At 38.4% G+C, this 13951-nt stretch overlaps 1 protein-coding gene across 4 annotated transcripts in view; it reads right to left on the reverse strand.

The window, feature by feature from the left end:
* Window positions 1-5215: 5215 nt before the first annotated feature.
* Window positions 5216-13951, reverse strand: part of TRMT11 (tRNA methyltransferase 11) — a 29674-nt gene continuing 20938 nt past the window's right edge. For all 4 annotated transcript variants that reach the window (XR_014881412.1, XM_085217371.1, XM_085217369.1 and 1 more), the window contains one exon: window positions 5216-7637. Coding sequence is in view for 3 of the 4 variants with exons in the window: in XM_085217371.1 (XP_085073497.1) it covers window positions 7506-7637 (132 nt within the window). In the remaining variant the exon portion in view is untranslated. The remainder of the gene's footprint in view (window positions 7638-13951) is intronic.

Consider the following 13951-nt stretch of genomic DNA (forward strand, 5'->3'; position numbering starts at 1 on the left):
TACTATAAACAGAGGAACTGTGGCAGCAGTTTTCAAGGGCACCATCCGAAGGTAACAGCTTTATTCAGAACTTGTTAATAGTATAAATTATCCTGAATAGCTATTTCTGCTGATAATAACAGGAAACTAGGGTGGGCATCCTCATAAAAGCCCACCAGAGCAGGCTGCCATTGTTACAAAGCTTGAATTCAGGACACTGCCTTGCCTCAGCTTCAGCATGACTGCAGAAATACAGTGAGCAAGGTCTTGGTCAGCTTGAAGCTTCTAGAAAGCTCTCTGAGAGAGTGGAAAGACTGAGAGGAGCATGGGCCACGTGTCAAAGATCGATACATCTGATTTAAAGAAATTAATTTAACCATCTGTTGAAGGTGAGCTTGATGGTGAAAAACAGTGCACCATTTCCATGCCAGTGAGGCAGCAGAGGTGAGCACCCAGTGTTGGGGTGTTCAGTGCCTTGACATCACACCGGGAATGCTTGCATGAGTGTTCCTTCACCACATCGAACTGACTTCCCTCAGTGTGGCAAGCCTCCAAAATGCAGGTTGTGTGCTATGGTGGAAAGCAGCAGCAAGGTGAGAGTGCCCAGGGCCTGCACAGGCCCAATGGATGGCAGCACTACAACACCACAGAGGCCTGCGTGTGTAGGCCGTGGACCTCAAAGGGGGGGAAGGCACTAACAAGAGCGTAATTACAAAATTACGTTGCTTGTTTTTCCCTTTTCTTCTTCTTTTCATTTTTTTTTCTTTTCTTTATTATTATTATTTATTTTGCCTCAGAAGATAAGAACAGTTGGAGAAGTCTATGCTGTGGGGCCTCAGCAGATCTGCTGCCAGGATTTGCTGTTTGAGGCTTTCATCCATCCACTTTTAATCCAAATTAGTAGGAGCTTCAGAAAGGGATTCTGGCAAAGTCACAGCTGGGAAGATTTTCATCATTAATTCTGCCAAGCATATAAAAATACAATTAAAAGAAAGAGAAATGGGGGTGGAGTGTGACAGGTCTTGGCACAAACATGTTTTTGTTTGCTTTTAGGGTAAAAACAGGAAAAAACACAAACAGATATACTTAAGAAATATTCCATATCTGTGCAGTCTTGGTCATCTTTGCGTAAGGCTAGAAATGCTTTTCTGTGATCACTACATAATTTATCTTTTATGGGGTGGACGTTTTCCTGCTTTACAAGGGGAAAGGAGGCCAGGAGGTCCCACTTCCCTCACCCTACGGGCACGGGGCCTGTGCGGGTTTTTGGCAGGTCACTCCCTGCAGCAAACAAGTAGTTTATCACGTTCAAACTGCAGCTGGTCAGATTGCCCCAGGGAGCACCAGAAATACTGAGGCAGAGCAAACGCACGCAGTACTTGGCAGCTCGCGGTTATTCGCCCACCGCTGTATGAAGACATCATTCATGCAGACAAAACCCAGCTGCCAAGCACTGACCCAGTCCCTTGCAGTTATGGGACTGAGTGTGTTCATCTTGTTGCTGAACTAAGTTGTTTTCTAGCAACCACCACCAGCCAACAGGTGCATATACACCTCTGTGACAGCACTTAGGGTAACACACTGAGACTAAAACATGACATTTTGCAGAAAAAAGATTTGACATTAAAAAAAAAATACTTATTAAGCAGGCCAGTTCTTTACCTTATATAATTTAATCAGTTTTTTTCCAGAGAGCACTGTGTGAAGAAGTTAGGTTCATGGAAAAGCATACAAGTACCGTTTGCTGCATGCACAGTTTGAAAAGAGGAAAACTTTCCTATATTGTGAGTAGTTTGTTTATCAGCAAGACAGAAGTTTCTCCCCAAGAGAGGAGTGTGTCCTATGGAACTGCTGAGTTTAGATATTCTAGTCTGTGCCACAGTTTTTACTGTAACAAACACTGCGTACCAAGCACATCTAATCTCAGGACTTCACAGCTTTGTACAAACAGCCTCAAAACAAACCTGTAAGCACAGCAATTTATAAAGCATGAACTGCAGCCAAAGAGATATCATCTGCAGCCAAAGAGGCACCATCCCATAGCCACCCAAAAAGCAGGAACACAACTCAGTGAAGAAGACTGCATGTTGGGAAGCACCTATCCTTCCAATTGAATAGATCCAGCTACTCACTGAATTTTGTCCACAACAGTTAAGATATTTTTCAACTCTATCTAAAAATCACAATATTTTATATGAACCTTCCCTAATGCTTGTTAAGAACTTTCAGTTAAGCTTTATTCTGTACTAAAATTATGCACTGTTTTTCTCCTAGTGAAAAAGGATCAAGTCTCAGTCTTGCTCTAAAATGCAGTCATCAGCACAACTCCATCTCTGGTGGAAACCTCTGGTACCAGTCTCAGAATAAAGTAAAGAAGCTGTGGGCTGTCCAGTCCTGGCACTAAATATCCATCCTGAGTCATCACTCAGAGACATCACATCTTTTGGGACAGACTTTTATAGAAGGAAGTATTATGATTAATTGCTACGAAACTATTTTGCCAACGGTATCCCCTTGCACAGACAAGACCTTTCAGTTAAGAGTTTGGTATTTGCTTAAAGTGAATTACTAATCCTATAAAGTACAGCAACATGAACAATTTTATCAGTCCCAAATTTATTAGAATTAATCCATGAAGAACAAGTTTTAAATAAGAATTTTATATGCCAAATGGTATTTGCTTTGAAATAAAGATTGAGAAAACATTTTTTAATAAAACTTAGTTCTGGAAAGAATTAAAACAGTGCTAACAGCATGCTTTTTTATATAATTAAAAGGTAGAATTATTTATTTTAGCCATTTTATTTAATGCTACAGAAATTTTCAGTTAGAATCCCAGGAAATTACTGGCAATCATTTTTTCTTTCTACAAAGTAATCTCTTCATTCCGAATGCATAAATTGAATTAAAAAAAATAATAACCGTCGAGGAACTTTAAATAAAATAAAATGTCCCATTTCTAACCACTTGTATGCAAAATACTCCTGTCAAACTCAGGGAACTTCCTGTGCTTACGTCTGCTGTCAGAAATCTGTAATGAACCTAATGGGCATCCTACTGAGTGTAGACATACCTAAAATCACAACAGTGGCAGTGAAGTCAGAAAGATCTCCTATCACACTGGATTTTATTTTTCAATTGCCTACTTCATTTTAAGTGAAATACAGGAATTTTAAAAGATTTTACTTGGCAAACCTATCCTGAGGTCCAATATCCTTAGCCTAGCCAGACAGCTTGTCATGTCTCCAGGATCTTGAGTTTGATGAGGCTTTTTGGCTGAAAGAGGTGATATCTCTTTTGAGAGGTATCCTCCACACACATAGGCTCAGAAAAGCTGTAACTGATTAGAGACACCGTAGAAAACAACAGCAGCAACGATAGAAAACTAAAATGAAAACAGTTGCGAGTATACATACATAAACAGAGACTTTTACAGTCCAATAAGCAAATAAAAGAACACCAGAGAAATATATTTAAAAGGCAGCATGGAGGCAGGTGAGATACATTTTGCTGTTTTAAATGATGTGATCACTAACATCAGCAGTATTAGTAAACAAGACTGAGAAAAAAAAGGATTTTTTTTTCCAAATAGCAGACAAAAAAGAAAAGGATACTGGCCACTTCCTTCTCCAGGCTACCCAAAACTCCATTTTTTTTAGGAGCAAAGAAGGAATTTCCAAACTGAATAGATAGTCTCGTTCAACTCTGGACCCCAGTTTAGACTGCAGACCAAGCTAAACAGCAAAGAAAGAATGTTTTCAAACTTCCTTCTCAGCTTTGATGAAGGAATGGAAAGAAGAGTCAGAAAAGAGAACCATGGTGGTGACGGGAGCTGAGCCAGCAGTGAACAGCCTCTCTTCTTGGAGCCTTTTTCAGTCCTCTGTCAGCTAACCCAGAGCTGCTTGCTTTGCAGCAGGGAAACAATAACCACTACACATTATCTGCTCCAGTCTTGCCCTCTCTCAGAGGACATTTTTGTGCCTGAAAGACCTGTGGCTGGAGGAGAGTGCAAAGTCACAGTCACTTTTCCAGTGACATCCTTCTCTGGCTGGTGGCCCCAAGCTCTTCTGGGGATGCTAGAAATAACCATTAACAAAGAGCTCGTAAATCATAGTGATGGAAGGAAAAAGAAGATTCAGAATTATTAAGGTGTTTCCTTCCTGTAGCAGCACTACAGTTAACTGTGGTATCAGAACAGCCTGAGAGAAAGTGTACTTGTATCTTCAGTATTTTCAGACAGGTGAACCTTGACTGAGAACTCAAAAATAGACTGACTTTTGTCAATTTCCACATGTATGGATACAAATAATCTGCTTGTAAGTCACAACTTTTGAGCTAAAGCACTGCGTATTAGGCTAACAAAAAGGAGAAGAGATGGCCAACAATTAAGGATATCCACCACAGTCTTACTGCCCTGTTAAAATGAGGCAGAGATGAAGAAAGGCTCAACAAACAGCAGACCCAACTTCAAGATCTCACATACCCCTATCCAATGGGTGAAAGTTGCCATAGTGCATAGCACCAGCATGAAGTCCAGTGAAAATGTTATGGAAACAAGAAGCTTGCTCTGCCAGGTGAGATCTAGATTTTGATGTCCCAGTAACAGACACTGGCTTCTTAGCTTGGTTTAAAGGGAGGACTGCACTTCGATGTTCAGCAGGCTGGCACATCTCCTTGATTCCTCTCATCAGACTGAAGAGAAGAAATGACTGAGTCAGCTTTTTTAAGCTGGTGTCATAGCTTTGAAGAATCAGAAAGCTCTGCTGAGAACTCCTAAAGTGCTCTTCGTATGCTTTTTTTTCTTTTAAGGAAAGGATCGAAAAGCAGCAGAACCAGCACTGGTTATGGCAGAAGCAGCAGAAATAAATGTTAGCATTTTTATATCAAAGTCTTGTTTCCATCCACGTTCTCTAATACTAAATGAGAGTTGAACTCACTACTTATTTTTTCTTTAAATCTTGAAAGATATGTTAATGAAGTTGTTTTCTTCAATGCTTCTGTTCATTTCAACAGAATTTCTAGGTCCTTCTTACCTGTAAGATCCCATTAAACCTTGACCTTCTGTCAAACCTGTTTGAATCATCAAGTAAAGGCATTCCATGAAAAGATGAGGACTCGTTCCCTTTCTTAACTCAATAAAGTGCTCCCTACAGCAAGAGAGGGCCTCTGCCCGTATGACCTTGCAGCCGACTTCAGCTCCTCCCTCCATCCAATTCACTGCAGTGCAACAAAGCGCTCCAAAAATAACGTTTATTTTTCAAAACTGGAAAATGGCACAAACCACCCCAAAGGAGAGAATGACAACGGAATGAGTTCAGCGCAGGCTTGTGAACTGACCCTCCCTGCCAGGGACAGGAAACTGGAACTTCACAGAAAGAGACTGAATGGAACCAGATTGAACGAAAGCGCCAGAAACCGCGGCCATCGGTGGCCAAATCCTGTCGAAAGGATAACTCACCCACTTGTCAGTCCTTCGCTAGAGACAGCATGAGGGCTGTGTCCCAGCTCTATAGCTATAAACGCCTCTGCTTTGCACGTCTGCACATACGATTGTCTGCAGTATGCACATTAAACAAGGAGAAATGTAGACATGAGAAATATTTCCAAATGATAGCTTTAATGTTGGGGATCAGCAGAGCTTGAACATCTGATTTCAATTCCAAACTTTCTGATTAGTGTACATTGATGTAGTACCCCAAATACACTTATAGTTTCTGTTCAAAATGGTATTCTTCTGTAATCATAGAGCTGTTATGTATGAACTGCTAAACAGAGGCCATACCACCGCTGAATGGACTGAAAATTGGACCAAGAAGAGGAGAAATAAACTAAATCATTCTCTTTAAACAGACAGAGCCAGATTTGCCACTACCTTACATCTTGTATAACCATTTAGATCACGTCGATGTAGAGTAACTTTTAAGAAAATGAAGTTATAAATGCATAATAAATCCATCTACAAAAATTCCTTGCCTATGAAGAACAGAAAGTAATTTTAATTTGTAAAGTAATAAAGACTGAATGTCAAATTGTAATACTAAAATTGAAGTCAGAAGTTACATGAAGACAGCTTTTCAGAAGCAGTAATTTCTTCATGTAATATTTGAAAGTGATCAATTCAAGTTCTGCTTTTGAAAATTTTCTGAGCTTTCATCTCCCTCCAAGTTTAGCCCAGAACAACTATTATACGGCTGACATTAAGAGTCTCAAAACAAAGTGATTTATAATGTAAACAGAGAAAATAAATCACTATTTCAGAACTACCTACACCACCACAGATTAGATCCAGAAGGTCAGACAAAGTTGTCACTGAATATTTGAGCTCTCCCTACTGCAGCTGAGGACCACAACACACAGAAGAGTAAATCCAGTTAATGAACTCAACCAAATGCACAATGATTTCTACTTGCCTAGGTATGACTGGGATTTTGGAGAGCCTCTAGATTATTACCTACAAAGACTGTAAAATGACCACAGTCAATAGCTTGCAGCAAATTAAGAAGCAAGTTGGAGCAAGCAGATCCGTTCACCAACGCCCTCTTGAAGAATATTTGACCACCAAAATGAAAAGAGCCATTAACATCCTGAATTAATGGGCTTAGTGGTTTTCAAATGAGGTATTTTCATGATGGACACGGTGTGGATTCAGCAAAGTTTTCCCTTTGACAAATACAGCTTCAATTTCAAAGATTTGATTAGGCTTAATACCATTAGGGAACCATTACTGATTTTATGCTGTTGTTGTTACTGCTTTAACTATCAATTTCTGAACCAAAAATTGCAGACAGTTGGCTTGACCAAGAGTCAAGGTTTAGGAATGCAAGAGCAAATCCAAAGCACAGATGAGCTTCAGATGTGGACAAACTTCACAGGGTTTAACAGGCTCTCCAGTGTTTGTCAGGTCACAGAGACGCGTGCATGTGCGTACACACACACATTCGTTTCTTTGTGTTAGTGTTTTTTTGTTTGCTTGTTTTAAACACTACAGTCCTCAGCTGGAGCAGTCTGAGCAGTTATTGCATACAACAATTAAAAATAAAATCTCATGACAAACTTTTCTGTTTTACTGTATACCACTTAGAAAAACAAAACAAACAAAAAAAAAAACAACAGGAGAAAAAAACAAACCAAATGAAACTGATCTTCATAATTAAGCAATCCCTGATCACCACGTGTTTCTAAAACGGCCAGATGTTCACAGTTTAAGAAGCCAAATAACACTACTACTTTTTGTAAATGTTAATGGTGAAAGAACAATAATAATGGTTTTAGTCAATCATCATTAGGACTTGAAAGCACAAATATAAATTAAATAAAACTCAGAAACATTGTACAATAAAATCTGCTATAAACAATGTAATTAAAAAGAACTGCTCTCAACCTGTGTTGTGGGCTCCATCTTGCTTTAAAATTAAAGCAGTATTTATTTTTCTGAAGCATCCAAATGAACGTTCATATCCAGATGTCTTTACAAAGAAACACAATCTTCATTCCTTCCTCATTTTTTAATATGTTTATATTATATTTTACTTCTGGTTTTCTTTTTCTTCCTTGGCAATTCTTTTTGTCACACCACTGAAATACTTCTCACGGAAAGAATTGTGTCCCTTGTATGGCATGTATTGACCATCCAACAAGTAAGAATTCTGGTCTTGATCCTGTATGGTATCAAAATGTAAGCATTAATTTCTATGGTACTAAGTTCAACATGCATTGCCACTGTTTTTCCTCCAGAATTTTTCAGATTATTACAAGCAAGAATAAAGTATTTTTTACAATTTAATGGCAAACATTTAAATTGTTAAAGAATTCCAAAAATACACTGCTGAAGTTTTCTTTGGAATTAACAAGAACACATACATCCTACTACAAACTCCTTGACATTTTAACAGAAATGAGAATATATATGCAGTGGATTCTCATTCAACACTGATCAAATACAAGCTGTAAGCAAATTTTTTGTTTGTTTTGCTGTATGGGGTTGCTTTTCTTCATTTGTTTTAAATGTAATTATTCAAATTTCTACTCTGTACACCAATCTGATGCAAGCTGTCAATAACATACATTAGAAGCTTGAACTGTGCTGAATCACTGGAAGTATCTCAGCAGTTATCACCAGAATTCAATCCTTGCACGTTGAAATGAGAACACAGGTACTATGTCACACAGACTTTTACAAAGGAAAATACAAAGATTAGTTTTCAGAAAAAAATATAACCTGAAGTATTCAATCACTCATTTTGTGGAAAGCAGATACAAACAGAGCATAAGAGGAACACAAAAGATTAAAAGGAGTTCCCACAGATACTGAAGTACTATCAGAGGATTTTATTTGTGTGCACTATTCATGTACTTCTGAAAAGTAAAGCTGATAGAATGAAGCCCCGCACATAAAATCTATTTGACATCAGCCTATAAAACAGTTTAGAAAACTGACCCATTATATGAGTGATTATATAGTAGAGTTCATTACATGCTGTGGCTTTGTACAATTAAGATACTTACCAATTTGAGTTAACAGTACTCTAACAGATAATACATCAACCTTTTTATCTGAGCGCTAAAAGCTGATGTCAAATTAAAAAACAGTTTAACATTCATGGTTTACAGTTCCTCACACTCAGTGGCAGGATGGGACTGAGCTGAACAGCCTCACAAGTACAACTGAACCGTGCAAAGAGAAGATAAAAACAAGCATACAACAGAACTAAACTTCTATTAAATGTTTCTTTCTAATGCTCCTTCACAGCTTACATAATATTTTCAAGCAGTGCAGTAACATATAAATCAGTTCATTATTTTAATATACAGTTCGGGGTTATTCATTCATATTTGAAATTACAATGCTAGATGAACTAAGTTCTAGTGGACATCAACCGCTCGCTCCCTCCCCTCCTCCTTCAGCTATTTTGTAGCTCTTTTAGGCTTTTATCTAGCAAGATCAACACCACGTCCCACTTTGTATGTCCTAACACACGTTCTAAAGGAGCAAGACAAAGATTTTTCAACACAGCAAGACGTTTGTGTGCATGTGCAAGTGCCCTCTTCTGGACACACTGAGTAATTCCTATGAAGCGGTTCTATCCTAGCAGATACCATTAGCATGCCAAAGGCTTGTATTAACTTGCTGAAAATTAAGTGCCATGTGCATACCTAACACACAAAGCACAGACACCGTGAGCAGCCTCTCTGTTCTTTTTAAATACTGTGATGCAAGAAAATAGCACGAGAAAATGATCTCAGTAAGCCCACTGTAGACACAGTACTAACAGTTTTCTGTCACCTCTGTGAGGTGAGACAAAGCCTCTTAACATGTCCATGAGAAATATATCTGTATATTATTGAGAGACAGGAAACAAGGAGGACTTAAGTCCCTTCACAGTCTGCCCAGCTCTCTTATGCTGTACCACTCTGAGGAAAAGTACACTTGTTCTTCCACTGAATTTGCAGGTCAGTAAATCCTTCTTTGACCTAAGCAGGTAATATATTCTTATACCTTTGGGAAGTGTTTTAATGATGATTTTACTTAATTCACTTGTATTCACAGAAATGGATATCTGACCCTGAAGGATAATGATATAGGTGTCAAAAGTATTTTAACATAAAAATTAATCCCTATAACCTCTAAGAGGTCACACATCTGTACACCATTCATCTGGATTCCTTAAGTAACAAAATGCTGACTAGGGTTGAAGGGAGGAAGGAAGAACAGAACTACCTCCCACTAATTTCAAACTGGTAAGGGCAAATAGGGATATGGTATGAAAGGGAAGAAACTTCAAGTTAAACAGAGCTGTAAGAAAAGCATCTGTATTCATCAGATGGACTAAAGTCCATCTATGGTACTTCACACCACAGAAGAATCTTTTTGGTAAATCCAGGCCTCATCAAAAGCTATGCAGATCACTGCTTGATAGATGAGAGATCTGCAGTCAGGCACTGATTTCCTGGGATGGCTAACAAAGAAAACTCCTGGCCCATGCCATCATTATTCCAGCTTAAGAGTTACCATTCTCTACCTCTTCCCTATGCAGACATAACTGTCCAATAAAAATGTTAATGGCTTTAAATAACAAATTAGGAATGGCTTCTTAAAAAAGGGAAAGAAGATAAGAAACACTAAATTTATCCGGAGATGCCACTCATTATTGACATGTACTAACTAAAATAGTTTTACAAGGAATATGAGAACTGATCAAATAAAAGAAATTCTTCAATTTCAGAGACAATTTTTAAACAAATTCTATAAAGGTAGCTGAATGGGTACTATCTGAGCACTAGGAATAGACTGCATTTATCTTTACAGGGATGAGACCGTGCCAAAAAAATCACCTTCATGAAACAACTCTGACTATTTGGTTTGGAATTTGCCTAGGCATTAAGCACCAGCTCCTTTCAGTTGGCCTCCATTTTGAGTAGCATTAGCAGGCAGAACATGCACTCCAAATTTCTCACAGGAATATTTTGCAGTAAGAGAAGTCAACTTTGGGATCGTGGACAGGAAACAGTAATGAATGAATCAAATCACAGGAACTGTTTCAGTTACTGACCATGCTTTCCCTCACGTGTATTAACGTCCAGTCCAGTTAATATACATGTCTGAATTCAGAGAATGGAGTTGAACCAGTGTTTTCATTTAGGCAGTCCTTCTCCTCCTCTTAACATGACTCACTGGAAGAATCAGTAGTGATACTTATAAACCTGCATCTAGGGTTGACTAGTTTTTGATTCCCTCTCAAACAAATGTATGTAGTTTTCAAGGCATAAAGTTTATAGTTGGTTCTTTGGCACAAAATACTGAGACTTCCCAAGAAAATGTTTCCTTAGACCATGTGCCAAGACTGATCAGCAATGATCAGCCTAGTTGGCAATAAGCAACTCCTCCCCCATGGTCCTACCATGAAGACGTAGACTTCTTCCTTTATTTACAGAAGTCAGAACTAAAAATGTTCATTTACCACTAGTCTTTTTTTTTTTTTTTTTTTTTTTAAGATTCTCTTTAGCTCTCACTTTGAATAATTTAAGTTCTCAAAATGGCAGACTAATTGTAAACAGCAGTTATTACATAAAACTTCTGCTCTGAAACATTTTATGAGTTCTGTGACAACTGAAAGCCAACAAAGCTCTTGTCAAAGTGGATGCTACCAAACTGCTTTTACCTAACTTGAGTTTTCAGCTTACCACTTAATTGTTCCAAAGATAACACTAAAAAGGTGTTGTGTCTCTGATAAATAATGGAAGTGATGGAAGAAAGAAGAAGGACCTTAAAGATAACAAGAAGTTTTTGCTTTTCTTTAAGTCTCGGTAGATATTATGTGTAAGTTTACAAGTTTTTATGAATCTGGCATGCCTCAGTTCAGCCTTAGGGCTGTAAGTATTTACTCACATGCAGTTCTTGTTTAATAGATCTTCCTAGCCTTATCACAGCTTCCTGCCACTGTACATCTGGTGCTGAACAGTAGCTATAGAAACCACCTGTACTGATGTTATACAGCTATAAACAACAATAAGCACTTTCCAGATCAGGAACAACAGGGTCACATCCAGGAACAAACACTGCTAAATGGAGTAGGAAAAATTCCACACCAGTAAAAACTCCAGAGTGACTAAGTGACATGGAAATCCTGGACCCATTCAGCACTGTGAATTTATAAACCCAGTGCTCCAGAGCCTCTGCACGGGCAGTCTTACACTCAGAATTCAACCTTCAATCAAGTTTTCTGTATCATCTCTCCCTAAAATTTCTAGGTGACTGTCTTACCCCTCACTAATTGTAGAGCTCTCCTTCAGCATTTTTTTGTTTGTTCGTTGTTGTTGTTGTTGTTTTTTTGAGAAGCCCTAATGAGAAACTTTAGAGCTAGGTAGATTTTATCAGCCAAATAGCTAGTCTGCTTCTGTAAGACAGCCAAATAAGGAATGAAACAAGTGCATGGAATTCTACAGTGGCTGAAACAAGCGTTAGGGAGAAATGCACAAGAAAAAGCTAGACCACTGTTGTAAAGAAAGGGAACATCCTAATTGAATGCTGTTACTAAGTTCATCCCTCCTGAGACGGCTCATCACTAGATTCAGATCCCAAAGAACCCTTGTGGTATTAATGCTGAAAGCTGTTATACTCCAACTTTGCCACTGATTAACCTACCAAAAAGAGATTGAAATTAAAATAAATAACTACTTATTAGCACAGACTGAGATCTTCCAGACTTGCATTAAAAGGTTCTTGAAAAAATAAACCAGCACAGTAGAAAACATTTTCACTTGATTCAGTCTGAAAGAACTGGTTAAACCCTCTCTGGCCTAAAGCAGAAAACTGGACTACTCGATACAGTCAAAAGACATTACATCACTCATCTACTCAACCAACAGCTTCTCAGCCTTACATTATCACTGTATTTCAGTTCTTACATGACTGCTTTCAGTCTTGGAAAATGGAACTTGTGTCTTTACTCTCAAAAATACCTCTTTCCATAGTTCAGTGATGTTAAACTCGCACGGTCCTCTCCACTCAAATATCAACTAGAAAATTTTATTTCAGTTAAGAGTGTTAATAATGGAATTGAATTTGCTGTGAAATTTGCAAGTCACTGTTGGTGACAAACAGTGAGGAAACTGAAGGATTGTATAACACTACATCACGTATAAAATCTTAGTCAGTTGTAAGCATTACACTAAGCTGAACTAAATGAAATCTGTGAGTTCCTGTTACAAATCAGCTTAGTAAAGAAAATGGTAGTTTTCTGGAGATGTAAATGCCTGCCTATTCATAAAAATTTAGAAAAACTGGAGCCAAAGCTCCAAATCATAGATTTTATGATCATATCTGGTGAGTCAGAAGTATCCAACTCAAAAGGCTTTTTGAGATGTAAAGACAAAAATACACGTTCTGGAGGGCCATGGGAATATGAAGCATGTCAGGTAAGGGAAAACGGAGCGGGGAGATCTTTGGAAGGTAGATGCCAAACATCAAGATTGTTAAACAAGCAGACACTTGCAAAACAGTCAGTACATACCCCGTTGTTTATACAAGTTCTACATTATTAGAAACAGTGCATGAGCCTTAGTATCTTTAAGCTACATAAAAGACATCTGGAGTCCACAGCAAAAGCACTGCACAGTTTTATCTAGGCAGTAAGTCTGCCAAGTAGTGTCAGGTGCTCAAAGCTAAGTGTTTCCAGGTGAGAACGTGTCAAAGCACGTACTGAAGAATACGTGATGCACAAAACTAGAATAACAAATAATGACAGTCTATTCGCAGGAGGGCAAACATACTCTTTAAATCAGAACATCTTACCCTACAGCACTGGCAGCCACATACCTGCTGCCATGTAGTAAAACTTCTGCAGAATACCTCCACGGACATCCCAAGACGTACATGTCAAAAAGGTTGGTAATTTGCCCTCGTGGTTTGCTACTGACAAAGTTGGCAACTTGGGTTCTGAATCCCACGTACGGTGTTTTACAAAAAGTCAGTCGTTGCTTGAAAATTTCAGCCATCATTAGCATCAAAAATGCAGTACTGAAATCCTGCTGTGTTATTAGTGTGAGCACCATGCAAACACAGCAGTCCATCCGTATCTCCTGTCATTTTAAACAACTCTTCCAACAGAAAAGGAATGCTCACCTTTTGCATGTGTTTTCATTAACAATTTGCTTCCCCTTGCTGTAGCATCTTTTTAACAGCATAGGTGAGAGAAGCAGCAACAAGAGAATGGAGACTTGAATGCTTTGTTTACTATCCTGATGTCTCCAGAAAGGAACTTGATTTGTCCTCTCCCACAGTAAATTTAAAGCAAAACTCTTTCCTTCATTGTACTCATGTCATAGAAACATCATTACTTCCAAAAGCTATATTCCTCCTAGCCTCTCATGGATTTAAAGATCAGAAGTACCACGCTAAAAATGGAGTAACACTTGAATATGGTTTATTTGTACCATCAGATCCACACAGTATTTGGAGTTTAACATTTCTTGG

The sequence above is a fragment of the Meleagris gallopavo genome, chromosome 2 (assembly GCF_905368555.1).
Source record: "Meleagris gallopavo chromosome 2, MGAL_WU_HG_1.1, whole genome shotgun sequence".
Classification (NCBI taxonomy): domain Eukaryota; kingdom Metazoa; phylum Chordata; class Aves; order Galliformes; family Phasianidae; genus Meleagris; species Meleagris gallopavo.